We start from the raw sequence: 22,167 nt of genomic DNA on the forward strand, positions 1-22,167 counted from the left end.
TAAACATAATAGGTCTCATACATTCCAAAGCTTTACAGCAACGTGAATGAAGCTATTATTAATTTGGTCTTTAAGGACATCTCAACAATCAGGTGGAAACTTCCAGACAGTGGTTGGGATGGAAATATCAGATTCACCACCATAAAAGAAGAGATTGTCATAGATACATACAGGCCACCAAACCTACAAGACCAGTGCAGTAGGCTGCAGCTGGGAGAATCTCACGGTTAACTGGATCCCACACACTCAAAGGTCAGGAGGTAGAGCTGTGGCTGAAGGTGATGCTTTCAGGTTCCTGTCGCAGCGTCAACATTTGTATTAGTCATCAGGAGATGTCACTGAAACTGTGCTGACCTGCTACTTCAGCACAAACCAGGGGTTGGCAGACTTTCTCCGTAAAAGGTCAGATAGTAAATATTTTTGGCTTTGCAGGCCACATTGCAATGTTCTCTGGAACAACGATTCAACTCTGTAGAACACAATACTTAAATGAATGGGCGTGACTGTCTTCCAATATTTATGGACACTGAAATGCGAATTTCGCATAATTTTCACGTGTTCACAACACATTATTCTTCTTTTCATTTTTACAATAAATTTTCATTTTGAAATAAAGACTCACAAGAGGTTGCAAAAATAGTAGAGTTCCTGTGTATCCTTCTTTTAAAAAAAAAATGGGCACCTAAGCTAATATCTCTTGCCAATCTTCTTCTTCTTTTTTTTTTTTCTTCTTCTCCCCAAATCGCCCCAGTACATAGTTGTATATTCTAGTTGTAGGTCCTTCTGGTTGTGCTATGTGGGACGTTGGCCTGATGAGCAGTACCATGTCCATGCCCAGGATCCGAACCGGCAAATCCCTGGGCTGCTGAAGTGGAGCGTGCAAACACAACCACTCAGCCATGGGGCCAGCCTCCTGTGTACCCTTCTTTTGATTTTTTTCCATGATTTAAAAATATAAAAAACAGCAGGCTGGCTTGGTGGCAGAGTGGTTAAGTTGGCACGCTCTGCTCTGGCAGCCCAGGTTCCGTGGGTTCGGATCCTGGGTATGGACCTACACACTGCTCATCAAGCCATGCTGTGGTGGTGTCCCACACACAAAATAGAGGAAGATTGGCACAGATGTTAGCTTAGGGCCAATATTCCTCACCAAAAAAAAAAAAAATATATATATATATATAAACCATTCTCAGTTCACAGGCTGTACAACAACAGGTATCAGGCTAGATTTGTCCCAACAAACCCCATGTTGCAGCCTGCCAACCCCTGGCCTAGTGGGTGATACAGACACAAGTACACCACTGTCCCCTGCTAGGCATTTGCAAAATGATTCATAAGAGCATAGAGAAGGAGCGTGTACAACAGACTAAGTGCTCAGGGTGCTTCCTGGAGGAGGTGAGAATTGAATGTCCTGTGATGGAATTCTAAAGGAAGAAAACTTAGCTTAAAAAGAAGTTTTAAGGGAGAAAATCTTCATGACCATGGGTCAGGTAGGTAATGGCTTCTTAGATACAATACTAAAAGAACAAGTGACCAAAAGAAACAAACAAAAGATAAATAAGACTTCATCAAAACGAAAAACTTTTCTGCTTCAAAGGATATCATCAAGAAAGTGAAAAAACAATCCATAAAATGGGAGAAAAATATTTGCAAATCACATATCTGATAAGAGACTTGTATCCAAAATATATAAAGACCTCTTAGAATTCAACAATAAAAGACAAATAATCCACTTTAAAAATTGGCAAAGGAATTGAGTAGGCATTTCTACAAAGAAGATGCACAAATGGCCAAGCACATGAAAAGATGCTCATCATTAATCATTAGAGAAATGCAAATCAAAACCACGAGATTCCTTTTCATATCCACCAGGAAGGCAATACTCAAACAGACGGACAATAACAAATTTTGGCGAGGATCCAGAGAAATTAGAACACTCATATCTTGCTGGTTGGAATGTAAAATAGTACAGTGGCTTCGGAACATAGTCTGGCAGTTCCTCAGAAAGTTAAACATAGAAGAATGTTACCACGTTAACACAGTTACCAAATGACCCAGTAATTCCACTCCTAGGTATATACCCAAGAAACATGTACACTTTAAAGGTAAATGCCATGGCATATGAATTATGTCTCAATAAAGCTATTGTTAGACATAATAATAATAAAAAGAAGTTTTAGAGATTAGCCAGATGAGAAAGCGAATTCCAGGAAACAGGATGTTTCATTTCTCCAGGTGCCTCAATGTAACGGGAGCTAATATAGGAAGCGGCTAAGGAGGAAGCAAGAGAAGAAACTTGGGGGGGTTTCAATAAAGACCCAATGAAGCCTCTCTCAAACCGGCGCAGGCAGAGGAATATGGACCCTAAGGAAGGTCCCCCTCTCCCACTCTCCTGCTCCAACCTCTATGTGCAATTCAACCCAGGACACTGGCTTCTCCATCACCCAGAGAGCCGCTAAACCACAACAGTGATTTTCTTACCTCCTGAGATTTGATAACCTCCTTATCTACAGGGCAGAGTGGGACTGCATTTAATTCTCTGGAGAGAAAAACAAAAACAGAGCCAGAATTAAGAGTTGACCTCGACAGCTCTTCCAAGAGTAGCCCCAGCACTCCAGCTGTGCTTGACCCCTTGAGCAGGCCAGGCCCTGTCCTTGCTCATGCTCTTCCCTCCTCCCAGAAGGGCCCCTGGCATCCCAATTTCAGCATCTGCTTAGTCTGCCTGAAAAACTCCCATTCATGCTGCAGGGTGTAAGTCAAATAGCGAGTGCCCCAGAGTTAAATGCCCTCTGCCAGAGCTCCCACGGGAGTCCTTTGCTTATCACACTGTCCCACAACCTGTCTCCATCAGTAGACTGGAACATTCTAGAGGGCAGAGACTGGGTCCTCTGCTACACTGGATCCCTGCACACCAGAGCTTAGTTTAGCAAGCTGCCTGGAGCACACAGGTGCGAATGAACAAACCCAAGAATAAATGAGAATGTGCTGTCATAACCCCCTTTCCACGTTTGATAGCATACAACTTCCTTATTGTCCTAGATAAGCCCCCAAAATCTGCTTCCACGTCTCTCTGGGTCCCCTCCCTCAAAGTGGCATGACCCAGGTTTTACAGCTGCCCAGGCATGGACAGCATCCGTGGCAGTGAGGTCCCCTCTGGATGTGAGACCACCTCTGCCTTAAGGCAGGGAAAGGTCAGGGTGACTACAACACAGACCCCCGTGACATACAGGCCCTCCCACCACAGACTGTGCATCTAGCTTTGCCCTCACATGCAAAGCAGGTGTGGTCTGAATTTTAAGAAAAGGTAAATATCAATACGTGAGTGGCAAAAACATGAAGATTATTTCTCAGGCTCTCAGAGACTGGCCCCAGGAGAGCCTCTCCTCATATTCGTGGTTCTGTGGGCAACCACAGCAATTCCAAAAACCACGATTACAGTCGAGTGGCCACAGAAGACATTTCGATCCCAGGAACAGCCGCGTCTGGTTCTGGCCGGAGCTGCAGGCCCTGCCCACTCACCTCAGGGACAGGATGCAGTGCTGGCAGAAGCGGTGCCCACAGCCCGTCTGGTGGGGGTTGTGAAGCACAGAGTGGCAGAAGGCACATTTGTAGCGCTCTTCTAACTGCTCTACGAACCGATACTCTGTGTTGGGCTCAAAGTCCAAGGAAACGGAGTTGCTGGAATTCTGACGGATGAAACCACAGGGGACACCTCCTTGCTCCTCAGAATAAGCCATTCTGAGGGGTCAAGAGAAGAGAAAGAAAATTAAGTGTGCAAATACCAAAACAACGACAGCCATCAGATGTTTTAACTATTTGTTTCCTAATTAGTGAACATCACCCACACGGTCATTCAGTTATGACTTTGTGACAACAATGACAACCTCCTGCCACTGGAGGGCCCCCACAGAGGGGAGATGGGGTACTCAGGTGGGAGGCTGGACCAAGTGACTTCCAGCACGATTCTATCAGACTTTAGCCCTTTGTCCATTTACCTTTTACAGGATGCTAACTTATCCTGTCAGTTTGCCATATCCTTGAACAAAATATAGACAGATGTTAACTACATTCTATGTAAGCTATTGTTATGGATTTTTCTTCCATTCAGTTGAGAAAATTGAGAAAAATGCTTTGTTAACATTTTTGAGAAGAACATCGCACACCAGTACATTTCTTGCAACATATAGATAGACAGATATATCACCACCACCAAGCCACATCATTTCTCACCTGAACTAAATAAGAGCCCACTAATTGATTCCCCCTCCAACCCATTCTCCATAGTATAGCCAGGGTGATATTTTCAAAATGCAAGTATAATTGAAGGTTATCTCCCCTCATCATTCACTGACTTGCCAGGGCTTAGACGGAAAAGTCCATAACGTGAAGCAGGCTACAAGACTGCATCCTCACCACCCAGCAGCATCCTGGACCTCTCCTCCTCTTGCTTTCTGCACTCTAGCCACACAGGCTTTCTTTTAGTTCTTCTACTATATCATGCTGGCTTCTGCCACAGGGCCTTTGCACAAGCCATTGCCTCTGTCTAGACTGCTTCCACTATCCCCTTCCAGTCCTCTTCACTTAGTTAACTCACATTCATGCTTCAAAATTTCATTTCAAGCATTATATCCTCAGGTAAGATTTCTCTTCTCCCCTAGTCTAATGGCAGGAGGCCCACTCACCAGTCTGTAAAACATGCATGGCTCCAGGGAGTGGCTAGGGGATAAGGAAGGGGGGAGATATTTCACTATATAATCCTTTTGAATTTTTGAACATGAATATATCACCTATTCAAAAATAAATAAATATATAAAAACAAAAACTGAACATCCACTGTCATATATGTCATAGAACCAGGTTCCTTTCCTTCAGAGCAATACTTGATTTAAAATTAGACATACATATACGTGATTATTGAATTTATATCTGGCCCCCCAATGACACACAGATCGCATCTGGTCATGCTCATGGTTGTGTCCCCAGCCCTTAGCACTGAGTCAGGCATGGAGACCAACTCAGCTATTTGTTGAATTAATGCTATTGAATGGACTTTTTGAAAAACCTTGGCCTCTAACATAGAGATTCTTAACCTTTTTTGAGCAAGGACTTCCCCTTGCCTTTGAAGATTTGATGAAAACTCTAGGCCTTCTCCCTATAAAATAGCACACACACTTGACATCTGGAGCTTTAGGGGCCCTCTGAGCCCACTGGTGGTCCCCACGTTAACAACAGCCCTGCCTCCCCAGCAGGAATATTGTTACTTTTGGCACAGTACAAGGAGCAGTGCTTTCAGAGTGTCTGGCAAATGGCTAAAGGATGGGAGGCCATCAAGGGTGGTCCCTTCCACATGGGGGTGATGTCCTTCCACATGGTTAGGGTACAGGAAGCCTTGGCTTTCAGGCTCGCTTGCTTTGGCTTGCTCTTGGGATCCCTCAGGATTCTCCGGCAGCTGATAAGGTCAACTGGACCTGGGAGCAGCTGTGCAGCCTACCATGTAGGCGAGAGACAGGTGGCCCCACGCAACACTCAGCTTTGCTCAAGTCAGCTGCTGGCCTCTCTCACTGCTGGTGTGGTCTGAGACTGGGGCGGGGCCCGGGTGAACAGAGTAGAGTAAGCAACTGGCCTCCTTCAGCAAACACAGCTTTCTCTCTGGAGGAGCCTAGCAGACCAGGGGATTTTTTCTTTTAATCCTGGGGTTAGAGACCAGAGCTCCACATTTTCCTCTCTGAATGTGTTTCCCGCAGGACTCCAAGAGTGGGAGGTAAGCAGTACAAGATGTGACTTTTCCCCTTTTACTCTTGAGATTTAACAAGAGTTTTACTTAGGAAGATAAAGAGGCACAGAACTTGATTTACATGCACAACCCTAATAACCAAGACTCACCCATCTCTCCAAGAAGTGAAAGAACTAATTCCAAACTGCCCTACTCTGCCCTGTGTTCTCTAGTCCCAAGGGAGGTCAACAGTTCACGTCCCACGCCCCTCTAGGGTTCTCTCCTGAAACCAGGCTCATGTCTGTGTCACTCGGCATCTAAATTTGGACTCACAGAGATTTACCCTAAAGCAACAGGCTTGCTCAGCCCCCAGAACGAGGCAGCAGGATGTACAAAACTCAGTTCAGGTTCCCCTCCATTACATTCTACCCTCTTTCCTAGCACAAAAATTTAATGCACTCATCTGTGTGTGTCTGTTTATCTTTCCCTACAACAGTAGTTCTCAAACTTTTTGGTTTCAGGACCCCCTTTTAGAGTCTTAAAAATTGAAGACCCAAAGACTCAGAATAGTCAACACAATATTGAAGGAGTAGAACAAAATGGGAAAATTGACACTATCAGACTTCAAAACTTACTGTAAAGCTATAATATTCAGACAGTGTGGTATTGCTGAAAGAGTAGACAAACAGATCAATAGAACAGAATAGAGAGCCCAGAAATAGACCCACTTAAACATAGTCAACTGATCTTTGACAAAGGAGCAAAGGCAATACAAAGGAATAAAGATAGTCTTTTCACAAATCGTATTGGAACAACTAGACATCCACACGCAAAAAAAATGAATCTAGACACAGACTTTACACCCTTCACACAAATTAACTCAAAATGGATCATGGACCCAAATGTAAAATGCAAAATTATTAAACTCCCAGAAGATAACACAGGAGAAAATCTAGATAACCTCAGGTCTGGCAATGACTTTTTAGATCTAACACCAAAGTCATAACCTGTAAAAGAAAGATAGATAAGCAGGACTTCGTTAAAATCAAAAATTTCTGCTCTGTGAAAGACATTGTCAAGAGAAGGAGAAGACAAGCCACAAACTGAGAGAAAATATTTGCAAAAGGCACATCTGATAAAGGACTGTTATCCAAAACACATCTCAGCACAGAAGATATACAGACGGCAAAGAAGCACATGCAAAGGTGCTCTCCATCATGTGTCATCAGGGAAATGCAAATTAAAACAACAAGGAGATACCACTACACACCTATCAGAATGGCCACAATCCAGAACACTGAGAACATCAAACACTGGTGAGGATGTGGAGCAACAGGTACTCTCATACATTGCTGGCAGTAATGTAACACTTTGGAAGACAATTTGGCAGTTTCCTACAAAACTAAACATACTTTCACCATCTGATCCAGCAATTACGCTCCTTGGTATTTACTCAAGGCAGCTGGAAACTTATGTCCACATAAAACCCTGTACATGGATGCTTATTGGGGCTTTATTCATAATTGCCAACACTTAGAAGCAATCAAGATGTCCTCCAGTAGGTGAACGGATAAACCCTGGTACATCCAGACAATGGAATATTATTCAGTGCTAAAAAGAAACGAGCTATTGAGTCATGAAAAGACGTGGAAGAAGCTTAAATGCATATTACTAAGTGAAAGAAGCCAATGGAAAAGGCTATTTACTATATGATTCAACTATTTGACATTCTGGAAAAGGCAGAATTATGGAGGCAGTAAAAAGATCATTGGTTGCCAGAGATTAGGGTGAAGGGAGAGATGAATAGGTGGATTACAGAGGATTTTTAGGGCAGTGAAAATACTCTGTATGAACTAGAAGGGTGAATACATGTCATTACACATTTGTCCAAATGCATAGAATGCAAGACTGAACCCTAACGTACACTATGGACTTCAGACGATAACGATGTCTTGACTGAAGGGCAGCAGAACATGCCACCCCAAGATATGCTGCTTTGGTATACTGATTATTTTGAGCTGTAGACGCTTGAAAAGCAGCAAATGCAGGGAGAGGCTTTCTCTGAACACCTTCTCTGCCTAAAGACACATCCTCCAAAAGGAACTCAATTGCCATAAATCTCCTCTCAGGGAGTTTCATCAACCAGGGAAGACAGACTCACGTCACCAGGAGAAGAAACTAGAAGTTGACACCCAGACAAACGTTGTCACAAACTATCATATCTCCCACTTATTCTTCTAAGGGCCCATTCACTTTTCCTAAAAATCATTTACTCTCCCCTAAGAGGCCTACATCCCCCTCCTTTTCCCTCTCAAGATGGTATTCAAGCCTGAATTCTAAGCCATCTCAGAGAGTTACTATTTTTCCCTGGGTATCTCCCATATACACATGAGGTATATATGTTAATAAACTTCAGTTTGTTTTTCTCCTGTTAATCTGGCTTTTATTACAAACGTCTCAGCTAAGAGCTCAGAAGGGTAAAGGGAGAATCACTCCCCTACACAATGTGGGTTCATGAACTGTAACAAATGACTCATTCTGGTGGGGGATGTTGCTAATGCAGGAGGCTCTGCGTGTGTGGGGGCAAGGGGTATATGGGAAATCTCTGTACCTTCCACTTACCTTCCACTTTGCTGTGAACTTAAAACCACTCTAAAAAATAAAGTCTCTTAAAAAAAACATTGAACACCCCAAAGAGTTTTTATGTGGGTTACATCTATCGATAGTTACCATATTTGAGATGAAAATTGAGGAATTTTAAAAAATATTTCTTTATTAATTCACTTTAAGATAATAAGCCAATTACGTGTTAACATAACATTTTAATGAAAAATAACCATTTTCCAAAACAAAAAATTTAGTGAGACGAGTAGCACGGTTTGCGTTTTTGCACATCTCTGCGCTTAATAGAAGATAAGTGGATTCTCATATCCACTCCCACATTCAGTCTTTACAGTTTCACATGTCATGCAGCTCCTGGAAAATATCACTGTACACTCATGAAAGAAGGAGAGTAAAAATGGCAAACGATAAGTTAGAATTATTACAAAGATAGTTTTGCCCCTGCAGATCGCCTGAAAGGGTCTCAGGGAGCCCCAGGCAGTGGTGTGGTGATAAATGTTTAACAATCTGCTCTTCTAGGGGAAAAGCTCCAATCTGGAGAATTTTCCAGCTTCTGTGCCTGAACATACCTGAACCAAGTAGGAGCCCATACGCTGCTTTCCCGGGAAGAGCGGCTCCAGCACCCCTGGGACCCCTGAAGCCCACTTTGGGGGCCGCTGCTCTATCAGGCTGCTGGGTGGGCCTGTGTCTTGTCAGTCTTTGTACCACAGGGCCCAGCACATGTGTGACCCTCACCGACAATCTCCTTGTTCCTACTGAATGGCCAGCAGAGACCTGAGGACCAGATGCCCCGTCTTCCCTCTCCCTCTCACTGTGTCTTGCCCAGCCCTAGTGAGCATGCCTTGGGCATCTGCTGACCTTGTTCACTCTCTAATTGGTTGTCTTGTTAGTATTTGTTTTTACAAAATTGAGTTTTTATCTCATGAGACACTTAACACGCACTTTTGTTCTGCTATACAATATAGAGTTTAGATGTTTCAGGGCGGTGTTCTTGCATATAAACCAAGCTGTGATGTCTCCCAGGGCAGGGTCTGTCTCCTTCCTCTGAAGCTTCTTCAGGCCCATGATCTGGCTTCAAAAATGGAATCAGTCCACTGTGCTCACTGACCTGAGAGAGCCCTAATAAGAGAACTAGCAAGACTGACATTTCTTTGTCTAACAAATATATTTCTCTAATTAATTCAGCATTTCCAGCTGGTACTCTGTCATTCCCAGGCACTTATTTAATGAATAAGAGTTCCATTTTATGAAAATCTTTCCCGTTTGAGTATAAGGGCTTATGTAACAGGAACAGCAAAACAGTTCTTGCAAATAAGAAAATAAAGTCATCAAAATTATTATTAGAGCTTGTGTATCTCCTTACTGCAGTTAACAGTTCCATCGACGGGGCATACAGTGTGGTCCCCCTGCTGAAGTTATTAACTCAAACCAATAAGATAAGAGAAAAATCATGTCCCATCCTTTCCCTAAGAACTCTCAGTGAGTTTCTTTTTTTTTTTTTTTAAAGATTTTATTTTTTCCTTTTTCTCCCCAAAGCCCCCCGGTACATAGTTGTGTATTCTTCGTTGTGGGTTCTTCTAGTTGTGGCATGTGGGATGCTGCCTCAGTGTGGTCTGATGAGCAGTGCCATGTCCGTGCCCAGGATTCGAACCAACGAAACACTGGGCCGCCTGCAGCGGAGCGCGCGAACTTAACCACTCGGCCACGGTGCCAGCCCCTCAGTGAGTTTCTTTTAAACACCCTTTTTTAGCTTCATAAATTGATGCATCTCTTCCCTGAGAATTTCCTAGGAATTCCAAAGGAAAGCTGTGCATGTCACGATTTAAATTCTTTACTTACTCATTTCTTCTGATTCATTTCTGGGGAACACTTAATAAATAGTCTAACATTCTGAAACAGCGTGAGTTTAGCTTTTAGTTACAATAAAAAGGACACATATCCAGCAGAATTCAGTCTTACGTTGAACAAAGAAAGGTAAGTCCTTGTCTGTCTGTCCACACTACTTCCACAGCCTCCCAATATCTTGTTTGGATTAATGAAGGTCTGGAAAATTGGGAACATTTTTATAAATTACATTATACTTTGTAAGATATAAGGCCAGGAACTATGTCTCCAGAGTTTTCAAGTTCTGATTTTTTGGAGTTACTGGCTACTACAATCAAATTCCAGAGTAAAAGGGGACAGGGTCAGAGACCTGGGCCCGATGCCCACTCTGCCACTCACCTGCTATGAAACTTTGGGCAAGACACCCCCACAGCTCTGTCACTTGTACATCCCTGCATGGATGCAGCATGTACATGTCCTGGATTGGGTCTCAAGAATGCAGAGACCTGTGATACCATGTCTGTCCTTGAAGCTCTCCAGGTTGAACAGAGGAAATCAAACACAGGAATGACACATTACAATACCCCAGTGGCCAGTACCACAAAGACCGATTTAAACAGAACAGCTAGAGCCCAGATGAGGGGTAGCTGACACTCTCTGAGCTGTCTATGCTGATTTCCACAGAGAAGAAAACATCTCAGCTGGTCCTGAAGAAGGGGGAGGCATTTTCTAGATGAAGGAGGTAAGAGAATTTCCCAGAAGGTATCATAAAACTTCTGAGACAGTTAATAATTAACTGTAGCTGAATGGGAATGAAGGGAACAAGCCAGTCGTTTGCCTCTTTGCTCTCAGATCCACTCTCTGCTCTTCTGCCCTCGTTCTGCATCATGAGGTGGGGTGAGGGTTGACCCCCTACAAACTCTGCTTCCCAGGCTCCTTGGCGTCTGTCTAGGTCCAGCCAATCAGAGGCACTGTCAGGAGACCGAAGGGTAGGAGGAAGGGAGAAGCTAGAGTATTTCTCCCCCACCCCCTGGTGTTGGGCAGTGTCTCAGTAGTGATTGGGTCTCCTCCATGGCTTTAATCACCACCAGATGGCCCCTCTCTCTGTGGTCTAGTTCCCGCCAGGCAGGCCCCGTGTGACCCCCAGCTCCTCAGCTCTGGAAATACCATTTCTTCCTTTGTCCCGTCAGCTCTCCAGGGAGTGGGCAGTTTCTGCTTGGCCTCACTCCCAGTCTCCTGTTTGGTTTCCCAGCTTTGCCATCACCTTTGTAGCTGATTCCTGTGTAACTACATTCCCTGTTGGAAACACCTAAAAAGGTCCCTGTGAGACATAAGGGTGGAGAGAGAGGGGAGGAGCATATCGTGAAGAGCGCTGAATGTATGCCAGTCAGGGATTCCGAATTTTACCCCATGGTTTTGATCTTTTCATGGATGATAAACACAGAGGACAGGCCCACACAGGGATTTAGGGGAAGAGGCTGTGACAACAGACCAAAGGAGGATGACAATGGCCTGATGGAAGGCAGGGCAAAAGGAAGCCGTGTTTGTGAGGCCTTTCTGAGATAAAATGCATTGATTTAGAAATGGGATCAATGGTAGGGCTGAGGGAGTGGACAGTGGAGGCTGATGCCCAGGTTCCAGTTTGGAAGATGGGTGAACGATGGCACCAATGGGAGAGGATGAAGGTGAGAAGCCAAGGATGCGGGCAGGAGGCATATCCAGGCTGGGGTGCCTTATGGACAGTCTTAGGGGAATGAGGGTAAGTCAGACCAGCTGACATCTAACAGATCTTCCAGAATAAACTATGATTTCTAGGAATGGCCACATTCCCTTTGTGGTATCAATAATTGTTTTAAAACTGCCTAGGGCATTAAAATTTTTTTCACTTTCTAAACAATTTGGTTGTCATTTTAGTGATGGCATTTAATATAATAGGTTTAGATCTATGTCAGGAAAATAAGATCTGGAGAGATAGGACATCCCAGAGAGATAGCAATGAGAAAACTCCTTGAAGCTAGTACTGAAGTCCGCTCTCGGGTCCTCCCCATTCACACCCAGTGCTTATGTTACTCCCTATTTGAGATTTAATCGGTGCTGCTTCCCCCAAAGTGACCCCCATCCAGTGACCCTCCACCCCTTACTAGATCTGAGATCCCTACTGCTAATGACCACATTAGACAAGAACTCAAAGGGTCCAGGGACTGCTGTTAAACGTGCCTGGGAGGAGCGTGAGGACTGTGGGCGAGGGCTACAGCCTCTCACCGAGGCCCCTCTGTAAGGAAGGCTACTAAGGGCTGCACAACCAGGAGACCCTGCTGTCTCTGGGAGGTAAACTTACAGGGCCTGACTGATAAGGTGGGACACAAAGCTGGCCAGTGCCCTGGATGGTCCTTGAGCCATGGGCAACTCAAGGGCAGCACCACACTGGCCAGTCATAAGATTGATACCGGGTCAGCACAAGGTTGACATAAGGGAAGCCATACTGTAGAAAAGAACCCATATTGTAACTTTGAATGACCTCCAATTAACTAACCCAGCTGTGATAAGTCAATAACTTTGTTCTTTTGAGTTCCTTAGGAATGTGATGACCCCTGGGGCAGAGAGTCTATGCTGATAGCCATCAATGAGAACTGAAAGATCAAGGTATAAGGCTCTGGTCTCTGATGTATATCCAGTAAAACAAAAGATTTTCAGGACTAGGACCAGATGTCTGCCCCACCAGGAGACCAGATGCCTCCCCAACCTGGAGACCAGCCCCCTGTATAACTGGCCTGTAGTCTTTGTTCTGTAAGATGGTTCTTTGGGACATTAGTCAGCCATCTGCCTCCTTGCTAGCAGGCTATAATAAAGTCCTTTCTCTCCTACCATCTTGCCTCCTGACTACTGGCATGTCTTGAGGCGGACAGATGACCCCCACCTTAGGCGGTAACAGGATGGGCGGCTTAAAGGCAAACTACCTACTTGTCAGCTCTGCTTGGGCCCCGCCAGAAGCACAAGGAGCCAATTCCCTGACGCTGACATTCAGCAATAGGGGGCGGGTGCAAATATGTTACTCCTCAAACCCACCGGAGACCCAACGAAGGGTCCTGGGCTTAAATGAAAGGAGGAGAGGTTGTGGTTAGTGACAAAGAAAAGCTAATAAAATGTCAAATCCCAACACGCAGTGACCCAAGGAGACTGTGGCATCTGTGCCCTGCACAATGTTCTAAAAGAGAAAAGCCCTGGCTCAGAGAGCCAGATGCTCCCCTACTAGAAGGATAGGCAGTTCCCTCTCTCAGAGTCACCTCTGGCCCTTGAATTTGGAGATTCTGCTCTTGCAGGAAGCACAGTTACTACCAGAAAAGTGAAAAAAAAAAAAAAAAGAAGAAGAAAAAGAGGAGGAGGAGGCAGAAGAGGAAGAAGGAAAGCACTTAGCATGTTATCCTTATGGCACAAGGAGAACTGAGATGAGCTCAAAGTTGTTACCACAGCCTCTGGCTGCAAGGGCCCAGAAAGATCTTTCCTCTGAAGATGAAACCCCTCAAGACAACCACTCCCACCCTGGACCTTCTCTTCCTCTCCACTCTTCCCATAGCTTAACAACAACACACTGTGCGACTTCTGGGAGAAACTGGTTTTTATTTTCATTAAGCTTTAACCATGCAAGTTAGACAAAGAGGAAGGAAGGGCCTTGGAGAAACGCAGAAAGAATGTGGCCGTTTTCCATCAGGCCTAATGTGGCACAGAGACCACGCAGAGACCGGGTGACACCACAATGGCCAGAAGATATGCCCACCGACCCAGTGTCTATCCAAGGGTTTGGTGTTTCAGAGGAAGAGGTAGAGTGTGTTTTCTTTTCTTTTCTTTTCCTTACACTTTCACAGAAGAAGGTTTTCTTGGACACAGGATGAAGGATGTGGGTGTGATTTTAATTCTTTAGAAGAGAAGTGTGATTTCTCCCAAGTTGTCAGGAAACCTCTGGTTCCTCATTTTCCTGGGAGTGCAGCAGAGCACTGCTATGGAAGAGACGGAGGTTCAACAGCTGAAAGGGCATCGCGGCCCCCTCCTGGGTGCAGCAGCTGCTGCTGCCTTAACAGGAGTCTCACGCATAGGGAAGCCCGGAACGGAACTCACTCTCTTTCTTGTGCTCAGAACCATCCAGAGTCCACGTGGCTCCAAGTGATGCTGCAGAAAACCCTTCAGATTTGCTCTCAGAACTTAGACCAAGAGAAAAAAAAACAAAAAACACTACTGATCTTCCCACACAAAAGCTTCCTCTTTAGGAAGCTCTGACTCCAAGACTCTCAGCTCCAACTCTATCACAGTCCCCACAGCTGTTGAGGTCAGCTCAGGGTGTTCTTGGAGGGAGGGGCTGTCCTCAGGAGTCTCCAGATCTCAGAGCCAGCCCTGTGCCTGGCACAGAGTACTCAATCAATGTTTGGTAAATAAGAAGGGAAATTGAAGAGGAATGTGAGGCCTCAGTGGAAAAGGGTTGTTAGAAGCACAGCCATGAAGATGGACAAATCTGAATGAAGCAAGGGGATGGGGATGATAGGAAAAGATGTGAACGGAACCTAAGGGCTGGAATTGGATATGGGTCAGGATTACACTTAGTGAGGCTGTGCCCATGCTCAGAGCCAGCAGATTTACCTGAATTGTCTCATTTTAATCCTGAGAGCAAACCCATGATGTGTACATTATTATTATCATCCCATCCCCAGTTTTCAAATGAGGAAACTTGGATGGGGCCGGCCCGGTGGTACAGCGGTTAAGTTCGCACGTTCCGCTTCTCGGTGACCCGGAGTTCGCTGGTTCGGATCCCAGGTGTGGATGTGGCACCTCTTGGCATGCCATGCTGTGGTAGGTGTCCCACATATAATGTAGAGGAAGATGGGCACGGATGTTAGCTCAGGGTCAGCTTTCCTCAGCAAAAAGAGGAGGACTGGCAGTAGTTAGCTGAGGGCTAATCTTCCTCAAAAAAAAAAAACAAACAACCAAACAAACAAAAAAACAAATGAGGAAACTTGGAGAGGTCGTATGTACAGGAAGCAACGAAGGCCCTCAGGGGATAAAGAGGAGATGGGGTTCCTCCCTGCTTCTCCAAGGTCCACCAAGAGACAGTGCCATGGACTCTGGAGTGGACCTGCCTGGCTCAAATCCGGGATCTGTCCCTGAATAGCCATGTGACCTCAAGCAAGTTACTTAGTCTCTATGCTTCTCAGTTTCTTCACCTGTAAAATGGTGATAATGACAATAGATATCACCTCATAGAATTTCTGAAGATCAAATAAGTTAGTACTGTACATTAGGGGGGAGCTGGCCCATCACTTGTTTTTGTAAGTAAAGTTTTATTAGGACACAGTCACACTCATTCGTTTACATATTGTCTATGGTTGTTTTTGTGCTACCACGGCAGAGCAGAGGAGTTGTGCCACAGATCAGATGGCCCAAAACCTAAAATATTTATTCTCTGGTTCTTTACAGAAAAAGTCTGCTGACACGCCTATGCATGAAGAGCTTATAACGGTGGTATACAGTAAGCGCTATAAGGGCTATTATCATCATCATCATTGTTACTATTAAGCATTTGCCCCAGAGCCCCTCCATCAATGTCCCCCACTCTGATGATAACCTGACTGCCTGCCACGCCAGGCACTGCATGAGGCTCTGGGGGCCAGAGAGGGACAAGACAGAGATGGTCCAAGCCTGCTCCTGCGGGGTTTACAAGCTAACGGAGGAGACAAGGGAATAACAAACAAAGGAGGTAATTACAGTCTGCAGTGAGTTCTTTGAAAAACATAACCAGGATGTTGAGATAGAGAAACAGGGGTGGCCACTCTAGGCTGGAAGCCCTCATGGAGGAGGTGATCCTTGAATAACAACCGGAAGGATAAGAATCAAGTGGGAGGAGTGGCAGGAAGGACATTTCAGGCAGAGGGGACAGCAAGGGTAACAATCGGTTCTGGGAAAGGGCTTGCCACGTGTGAGAAACAGAAAGGAGGCCAGTGTTGCATAAGTGTCAGGGACAAGAGGAAGAGCAGTAGGAGATGGGGCAGAAGCCAGATCACGGTTACACTGGACTATCTCCCACCAAATGTCAGTCAGTCATTTTCTGTCAATCATTCCTGTGCTGAGAACCTCCTACCGCAGACACTGACGGGAAACAGAAAGGCAGCACAGAGGGCCCGGATTCCTCACACCATCCCCACCACCCCCACCCAGCAGTGGGCCTCGGTCCACTCACCTGCCTCAGCCTAGCAACACCCCCACCAGCCACTCTCTCCCCCTCCCCTCCCTTCCATTCCTGGCTCCAGACCAGTGCTTGCACTCCTGTGTCCCTCCTCAGATGCCATCGGCACCTCCCTGCAGCGTTCCCCCTTCCCAAGTTCACCTGCCCTTGAACAAGCTGTGGGCTTGAATCCTCTGGGTTTTGGGGGGGTGGGGGGGGAGTGAGGCTCTACATAGTTCAGAAAAGCATATTAGATTAGTCCAATGGTCTAAACCATAATCACATAGTCAGGCTTGCCAATTAGTCTCTCCTAAGTTGTTGCCTCCTGCCCTTTATGTGGCATTTGGCACTTCCTTCTTGAAACCCCCTGATCCCTTGGTCTTGGCGACACTGTACTTTTGGTTCTCCTCCCACCCGTGACCACAGCCCTAGGAGGCTCCTGCAGGGCTCCCCTGAGTCTGGGTCAGTCCTCTGCCCTTGGTTCTTGCCACAAGTCCCACCTTTCCTCGTTTGAAAGGCTCCCTCATCTCCAGCCGGACTGTAGGGTGAGGGATGCAAATGAGGGTGGGGATCCCTACTTCATTGTGTCATGGGGCTATCATCTCAGAGTCACAGTTCCCTGCTCCTGCTCCCTTCCTGACCATCCTATTTTCTCACATAGACAGGCAGATGGAGTACACACTCTTGGACAGTGATGGAGATTCCAGTGGCCCCGCAAGCAGAGTGACGGGGGAGCCTGGATACACGGAGTTAGCTTAGAATTCAGGCTCTGAGAGGGGAGTGGGCCCAGCCTTGCCCAGGCCCCACCCCCCATGGCCTAAGGGTGCTCTGAGGAAAGGGGAGAGATGTGGAGACCATCCTAGATAGGCATCCTGGATAGACAGAACAGATATCCAAGGAGGATTCAGAAACCTTGGCTTGACCTTTGGGTGACTTTTAGCTACCAAAGGTCGACATCATTCTAGCTGGGCCTCCTCTTCCCACAAATGCTCACGTACAGCTGCCTTTGTTTCAGGTTCATATCTCCAAAGCTGACCACAGACATGTGACGTACTGTCGACTGCCCACTGCCCCAGGGCTGGGAGAGTCTGTGGCTGGGGCACAGTCGATGTTGTGTGAGAGGCAGGTGGGGCAATCCCTTCCTGACCAGTGGTGGGCGAGCTCTGGCCCACGCCCAGGGAGAGAGCAGACGGGACCAGAGGTGGCCCTTTCACCCCAGCCCTGAGCAGAGAACTTCCTGAGGTCCACCATCCCAGCACACCCCAGATGCCCATCCCACACATTGGCGGGCATTCTAGAGTTCAGCTCACAGAACACTGTGGCCCCTTGGTACAATGCTGGACATTGGGCTCTCGGGTCTGATGGGCTTGATCAGAACAACAGAAGAGGGAGAGCTGGGGGAGCCCAGAGAGGGGGCCCAAGAGAAGGAGAAAGAATTTGAAAGAGTGGCCTTTTCCCCCACAATTGAGCCAGTCAGTTGTGGAACACTTAAGGGATCAGCCAGCCAAATATTGCAGTTTTTTAAAAACAGTGAAACTCATCAAACCAAATCTCACGCAGGAACATCAGTAAATAAACGAGTGTACAGAGGAACTGTTCTAGCTGAAGCAAGGTCTATGATCAACACCCCTCTGGCCGCTCTTTTAGGTAATCCTAGGGGCTCCACAGTTTGATTTTCAAGATAATAATAATAATAATAATAATAATACCACCTTACACATACTAGTACTTTGCAGTTGGTATTTTATAAACATCATCACATCCAGTCATCACACTAACCCTAAGCAATATTACCATCATCATATCTCCAACAAAGTGCCCGAGGCCCTGAGTTGCCCTAAATCCCACAGCTAGCACATGGTGGGGCAGGAATTCGATTCTAGGCTTTCTGACTCCAAGTCTAGAGCTCTCTGCTCTGTGTCATAGCTAGAAGAAAATGTACAGCATCCTAACTGGAACCAAAAGGAAGGTCTTAATGAGAGGCTGGACAGCCTAGAGACCAGCTCTGGAACCAGACCTCAGGGTCCAATCCCTTCTGCTGTTCAGTCACCTGTGTCATCTTTTCCTCATCTAGAAAATGAGACAACAATAATACCCGCCTCTAAGGCTTGGAGTTAAGATTAAATGTGTTAGCCCATGAAAATGACTGGCACATGGTGCCTGATGGATGCATAAACAAATACTTAATATCCACGCATGTCCATCCTTCACACCTAGCCAGCATTTATTCAGTGCCTGCTGCACGCAGAGGCCTGCGCTTCATTCTCTTGTGGGAGGGGGTGGAGTGGGACAGGATCCCAAGTTCCCAGACAGCTCCCATTCCCAAGGGGTTTTCAGTCCAGGTGGGGAGCATGCCTATGCACAAAGGACAGCAACAGTTCCCAGAGTGGTCGGATCCTAACAATGTGCCCTGGAACATGATAAAAATGCTGGCTCAGAGAACTTAACCAGAGAAACAGATGTCTGTTTTGGGAGCGTATTTGTTACAACAGTCTAGCCTACCCTAATTCATATATTTCAGAATCAGGATCTCTCAGCAGCAGGTACAAGTCTGCTTTTTTTGTTGTTTTTAAAGATTGGTACCTGAGCTACCATCTGTTGCCATTCTTTTTTCTTTTTTCTTCTTCTTCTTCTCCTTAAAGCCCCCCAGTACACAGTTGTATACTTTTAGTTGTGGGTCCTCAGCATGGCTTGATGCACGGTGCTAGGTCCGCGCCCCGGATCCGAACCGGAGAAACCATGGGCCGCCAAAGTGGAGGGCACAGAATTAACCACTTGGCAATGGGGCTGGCCCCTAGAAGTCTGCTTTTTAGACAAGTCCCGGGGCTAGGTTAACCCGTTACATGGTTACAGCCGTTAACCATGTGAGAAGCACTGTGCTAGGGCACGGTGCCAGCTTCTAGGTCACCTTCTCCGCCTTACTGGCCACTCCTCATCTCCCCACCTCTTGGAGCACCCAGGCTGGGACTGGACCTCTTCTCTCGTCTGTCTACACTCGTTCTCTTGGTGAGCTCATCTGGGCTCCTGCATTAAATGCCATCTAAGGCTGACAAGGCCCTTATTTTTATCTGCCTTCTGGACCTCTCCTCATTCCAACTGCCTACTCCATCCCTCCACGTTTGTCTACTAGACATCTCAATGTGACACATCCAATCCCACCCAGCCTGCTCCTCCCACAGCCTTCCTCCCCTGCAGTAAAGAGCACCACCAATCACCCTGTCGCTGGACCAAAAACTCGGGAGTCATCCTTGGCTCCTCTCTCTCTATCCCACAACACCAAATCCTATCGGCTCTTCCTCCAAACACCTCGAACTACTGCTCACCACTTCCAGCAGAACCACCCTGGTCTAAGCCGCCATCACCTCCCCACTGGTTACAGCACTAGCCTCCCAGCTGGTCTCCTGCCTCTGTCCCACCCTTACAGTCTAGTCACAACCCAGCGGCCAGTGCAATCCTTCTCATCACCCCTCTGCTGCTATGGCCCCATCTCACTCAGGGTCAAAGCCGGTGTCCTCAGGGTTCCCAGCGACCTGGCCCTCCGGTCTCCCTGTCCTCGTTTCCCAGTGCTTTCCTCCTGTTCACATACTCCAGACGCACCAGCCTCGCTTTTCCTTGACCAAAAGAGCATTCTGCTTGCTGTCCTCCTACTGGGATGCTCTTCTTTCTCCCTGACACCTGAATGGCTTGTTCCCTCACTTCAGGTGTCTGCTCACGTGCTACCTCACAGGTGAGGCCTTCACCGACCACCCACATGGAAATGTGACATCCCCGGCAGCCCCGTCCCCTGCCACACTTTTCTCCAAAGCACTTATTGCTGTCTAGCATGTGACATGTTTGCTTCTATACTGTCTGTCTTCCTTGCTCTCCATAAGCTCCATGATGGCAGGGATGTACCTTTTGTTTACTGAGGCACCAGCACTTACAAGAGTGCACACGATAGGCGCTCAAGAAATACTTATAGCAAGACTGAACTTCTGGTGTTCTGAAAGCAGGACAGCCTCTCTCCCACTGCGCCTGCTTCCAGGGCCTAAAACTTATCTCAACTATTTCTAAGTCCTACATTCTACCCGTTATGGCGAGAGAAGGCAAAGCTGGCTAATGATGGCTGACCTGAGGAGGGGTGGTCCCTGTAAGGAGGGGAGGATCTAGCCCTATGGGGATGGAAGAGTGCGCTTCGAGCAGGGGTCCTTACTCCTACTAAGGTGAACTAGCTCCTGGTGAGGTGCCACGGCGGGAGCCAGGTACCTGGGAAGAAGGGGAAAATGCTGAGAAGGATTTTCACAGGTTGACAGGCCAACAATTCAATTCAATAAACATGTACGGGGCCCTCAGCCAGCTGACTCACTAGGTGCTAGAGATCTAAAGTCACATTTGCTGGGGTCCTTTTCCAGAGACTTCGTCATGTGAATGGGTACCAGAGCGCAGGGCCAGGTTTTCCCTTTCAGCTCACTCTCTTGTTTTCAATATCAATTTCAAACCTTTCTCTTCTCCACAAACCTTGACCACTCCCCCCAGTCTTATCAGGAAACGTCACTTCCTACTGCACAGAAAAAAACAGAAGTCTTCAGACCAGAACTACCTTCACTTCCTGCCACCAGACCTGTGCATCTCCCTGTATGGGGCCCCTGCTCTGCTCTTTCCCTCCCAGGGCCGGGGCAGAGGTGACCTCTGAATTACGCCAGTCTCTCCAGCTGTCCTGGGCTCCTGCCTCCACAGGGGTCTTTGATGTCGATGATCACTCACCCACCACCACCGCTTCATCGTCAGCCTCTCTTTCATGTGGGCCTTCCATCAGCGCTCAAACAATCACGAGACTCGCTTAAGATTAAAGTAACACAAAAAAATTCTCACTCTCATCTATCTCTAAAATTCAAGCTTTCCTTCCTCTCTCAGCCAAGCTTCCCGACTTAGCCTCACCCTCACACAGTGGAGTCTGTTCAGTCCAACCCTCAGCCCACTCTGGCCTGGCTTACACCCCCGCCAAGACACCTCAACTGCTCTCACCATGGTGACTTTTGGGTCACTAAGGCCAATGGTCCCTTTTCAGTCTTCATCTTACCTGGCCTCTCAGCAGCATCTGACATTATTGACCACCCCCTGCCCCTCAAAAACACACACTTCAAAATACTCTTTCCCTTTAGCTTCCCTGAAACCACACTGTCCAGGCATCAAAGACCATGTGTAAGCTAACAACTCCCAACTCTCTCTCTCCTCTGCGTCTAGACCCACACTGCCTGCCCAGTGTCCCCTTTTGAATGTCTCGAGAGCACTCCAAAGCCAGCACAACCAAAACTGAACCGATTCCCCTCTCCTAACTTGCTCTCTCTCCAGAGCTCCCTCTTGGTGAAGACCCATTATTTATTTTGCTGCTGTCGCCAGACAATTGTCATGGTTCCTGGCAACGCCTTCTCTCTCCCCACCCCACATCCAGTTGGTCAAGTGAGGCCCCCTGAGTGGACCTCATAGACACATCCCACCTACTTGTCCACCCCCACACCCAAACCCCCGATTCAAGCCACCGTCCCCTCTCACCTGGGCCACTGCACAGCCGCCCATAACTGGTCTTCCCTCCTATAGCTGGTCCCCCCTCATTTCCCCGCCTATAACCGGTCTCTCCGCCAAAGCATTGAGTATTTGGGAAAAGCCAAGCTGCTGTCACTCACACAATCTTTTCACAGCCTCTCATTATGCTTACAGTTCCAAATCCCTAAGACAAGCTACAATGGTCCCGCCCACATCTCCAGGGCGTTACCTGGGGCTCCCTCCCTCCCCACACTTTATTCTTCAGCCTCTCTGGTTTTTC

At 46.9% G+C, this 22,167-nt stretch overlaps 1 protein-coding gene and 1 long non-coding RNA gene across 3 annotated transcripts in view; one reads left to right on the forward strand and one right to left on the reverse strand.

Annotated features, from left to right (window-relative positions):
• LOC139078930 (uncharacterized) overlaps positions 1-15,903 on the forward strand; it is a 37,677-nt gene extending 21,774 nt beyond the window's left edge. The window contains exon 4 of the long non-coding RNA XR_011532122.1: positions 15,620-15,903. This is a non-coding gene — a long non-coding RNA (uncharacterized lncRNA). The remainder of the gene's footprint in view (positions 1-15,619) is intronic.
• TRAF5 (TNF receptor associated factor 5) overlaps positions 1-22,167 on the reverse strand; it is a 43,398-nt gene that overhangs the window by 13,226 nt on the left and 8,005 nt on the right. For both annotated transcript variants that reach the window (XM_070591249.1, XM_070591250.1), the window contains 2 exons: positions 3,517-3,735; positions 2,479-2,536 (listed from right to left, as the gene is read on the reverse strand). In XM_070591249.1, coding sequence (XP_070447350.1) covers positions 2,479-2,536; positions 3,517-3,734 — 276 coding nt within the window. In that variant the 5' untranslated portion in view covers position 3,735. The remainder of the gene's footprint in view (positions 1-2,478; positions 2,537-3,516; positions 3,736-22,167) is intronic.

The sequence above is a fragment of the Equus przewalskii genome, chromosome 23, assembly GCF_037783145.1.
Source record: "Equus przewalskii isolate Varuska chromosome 23, EquPr2, whole genome shotgun sequence".
Taxonomy (NCBI): domain Eukaryota; kingdom Metazoa; phylum Chordata; class Mammalia; order Perissodactyla; family Equidae; genus Equus; species Equus przewalskii.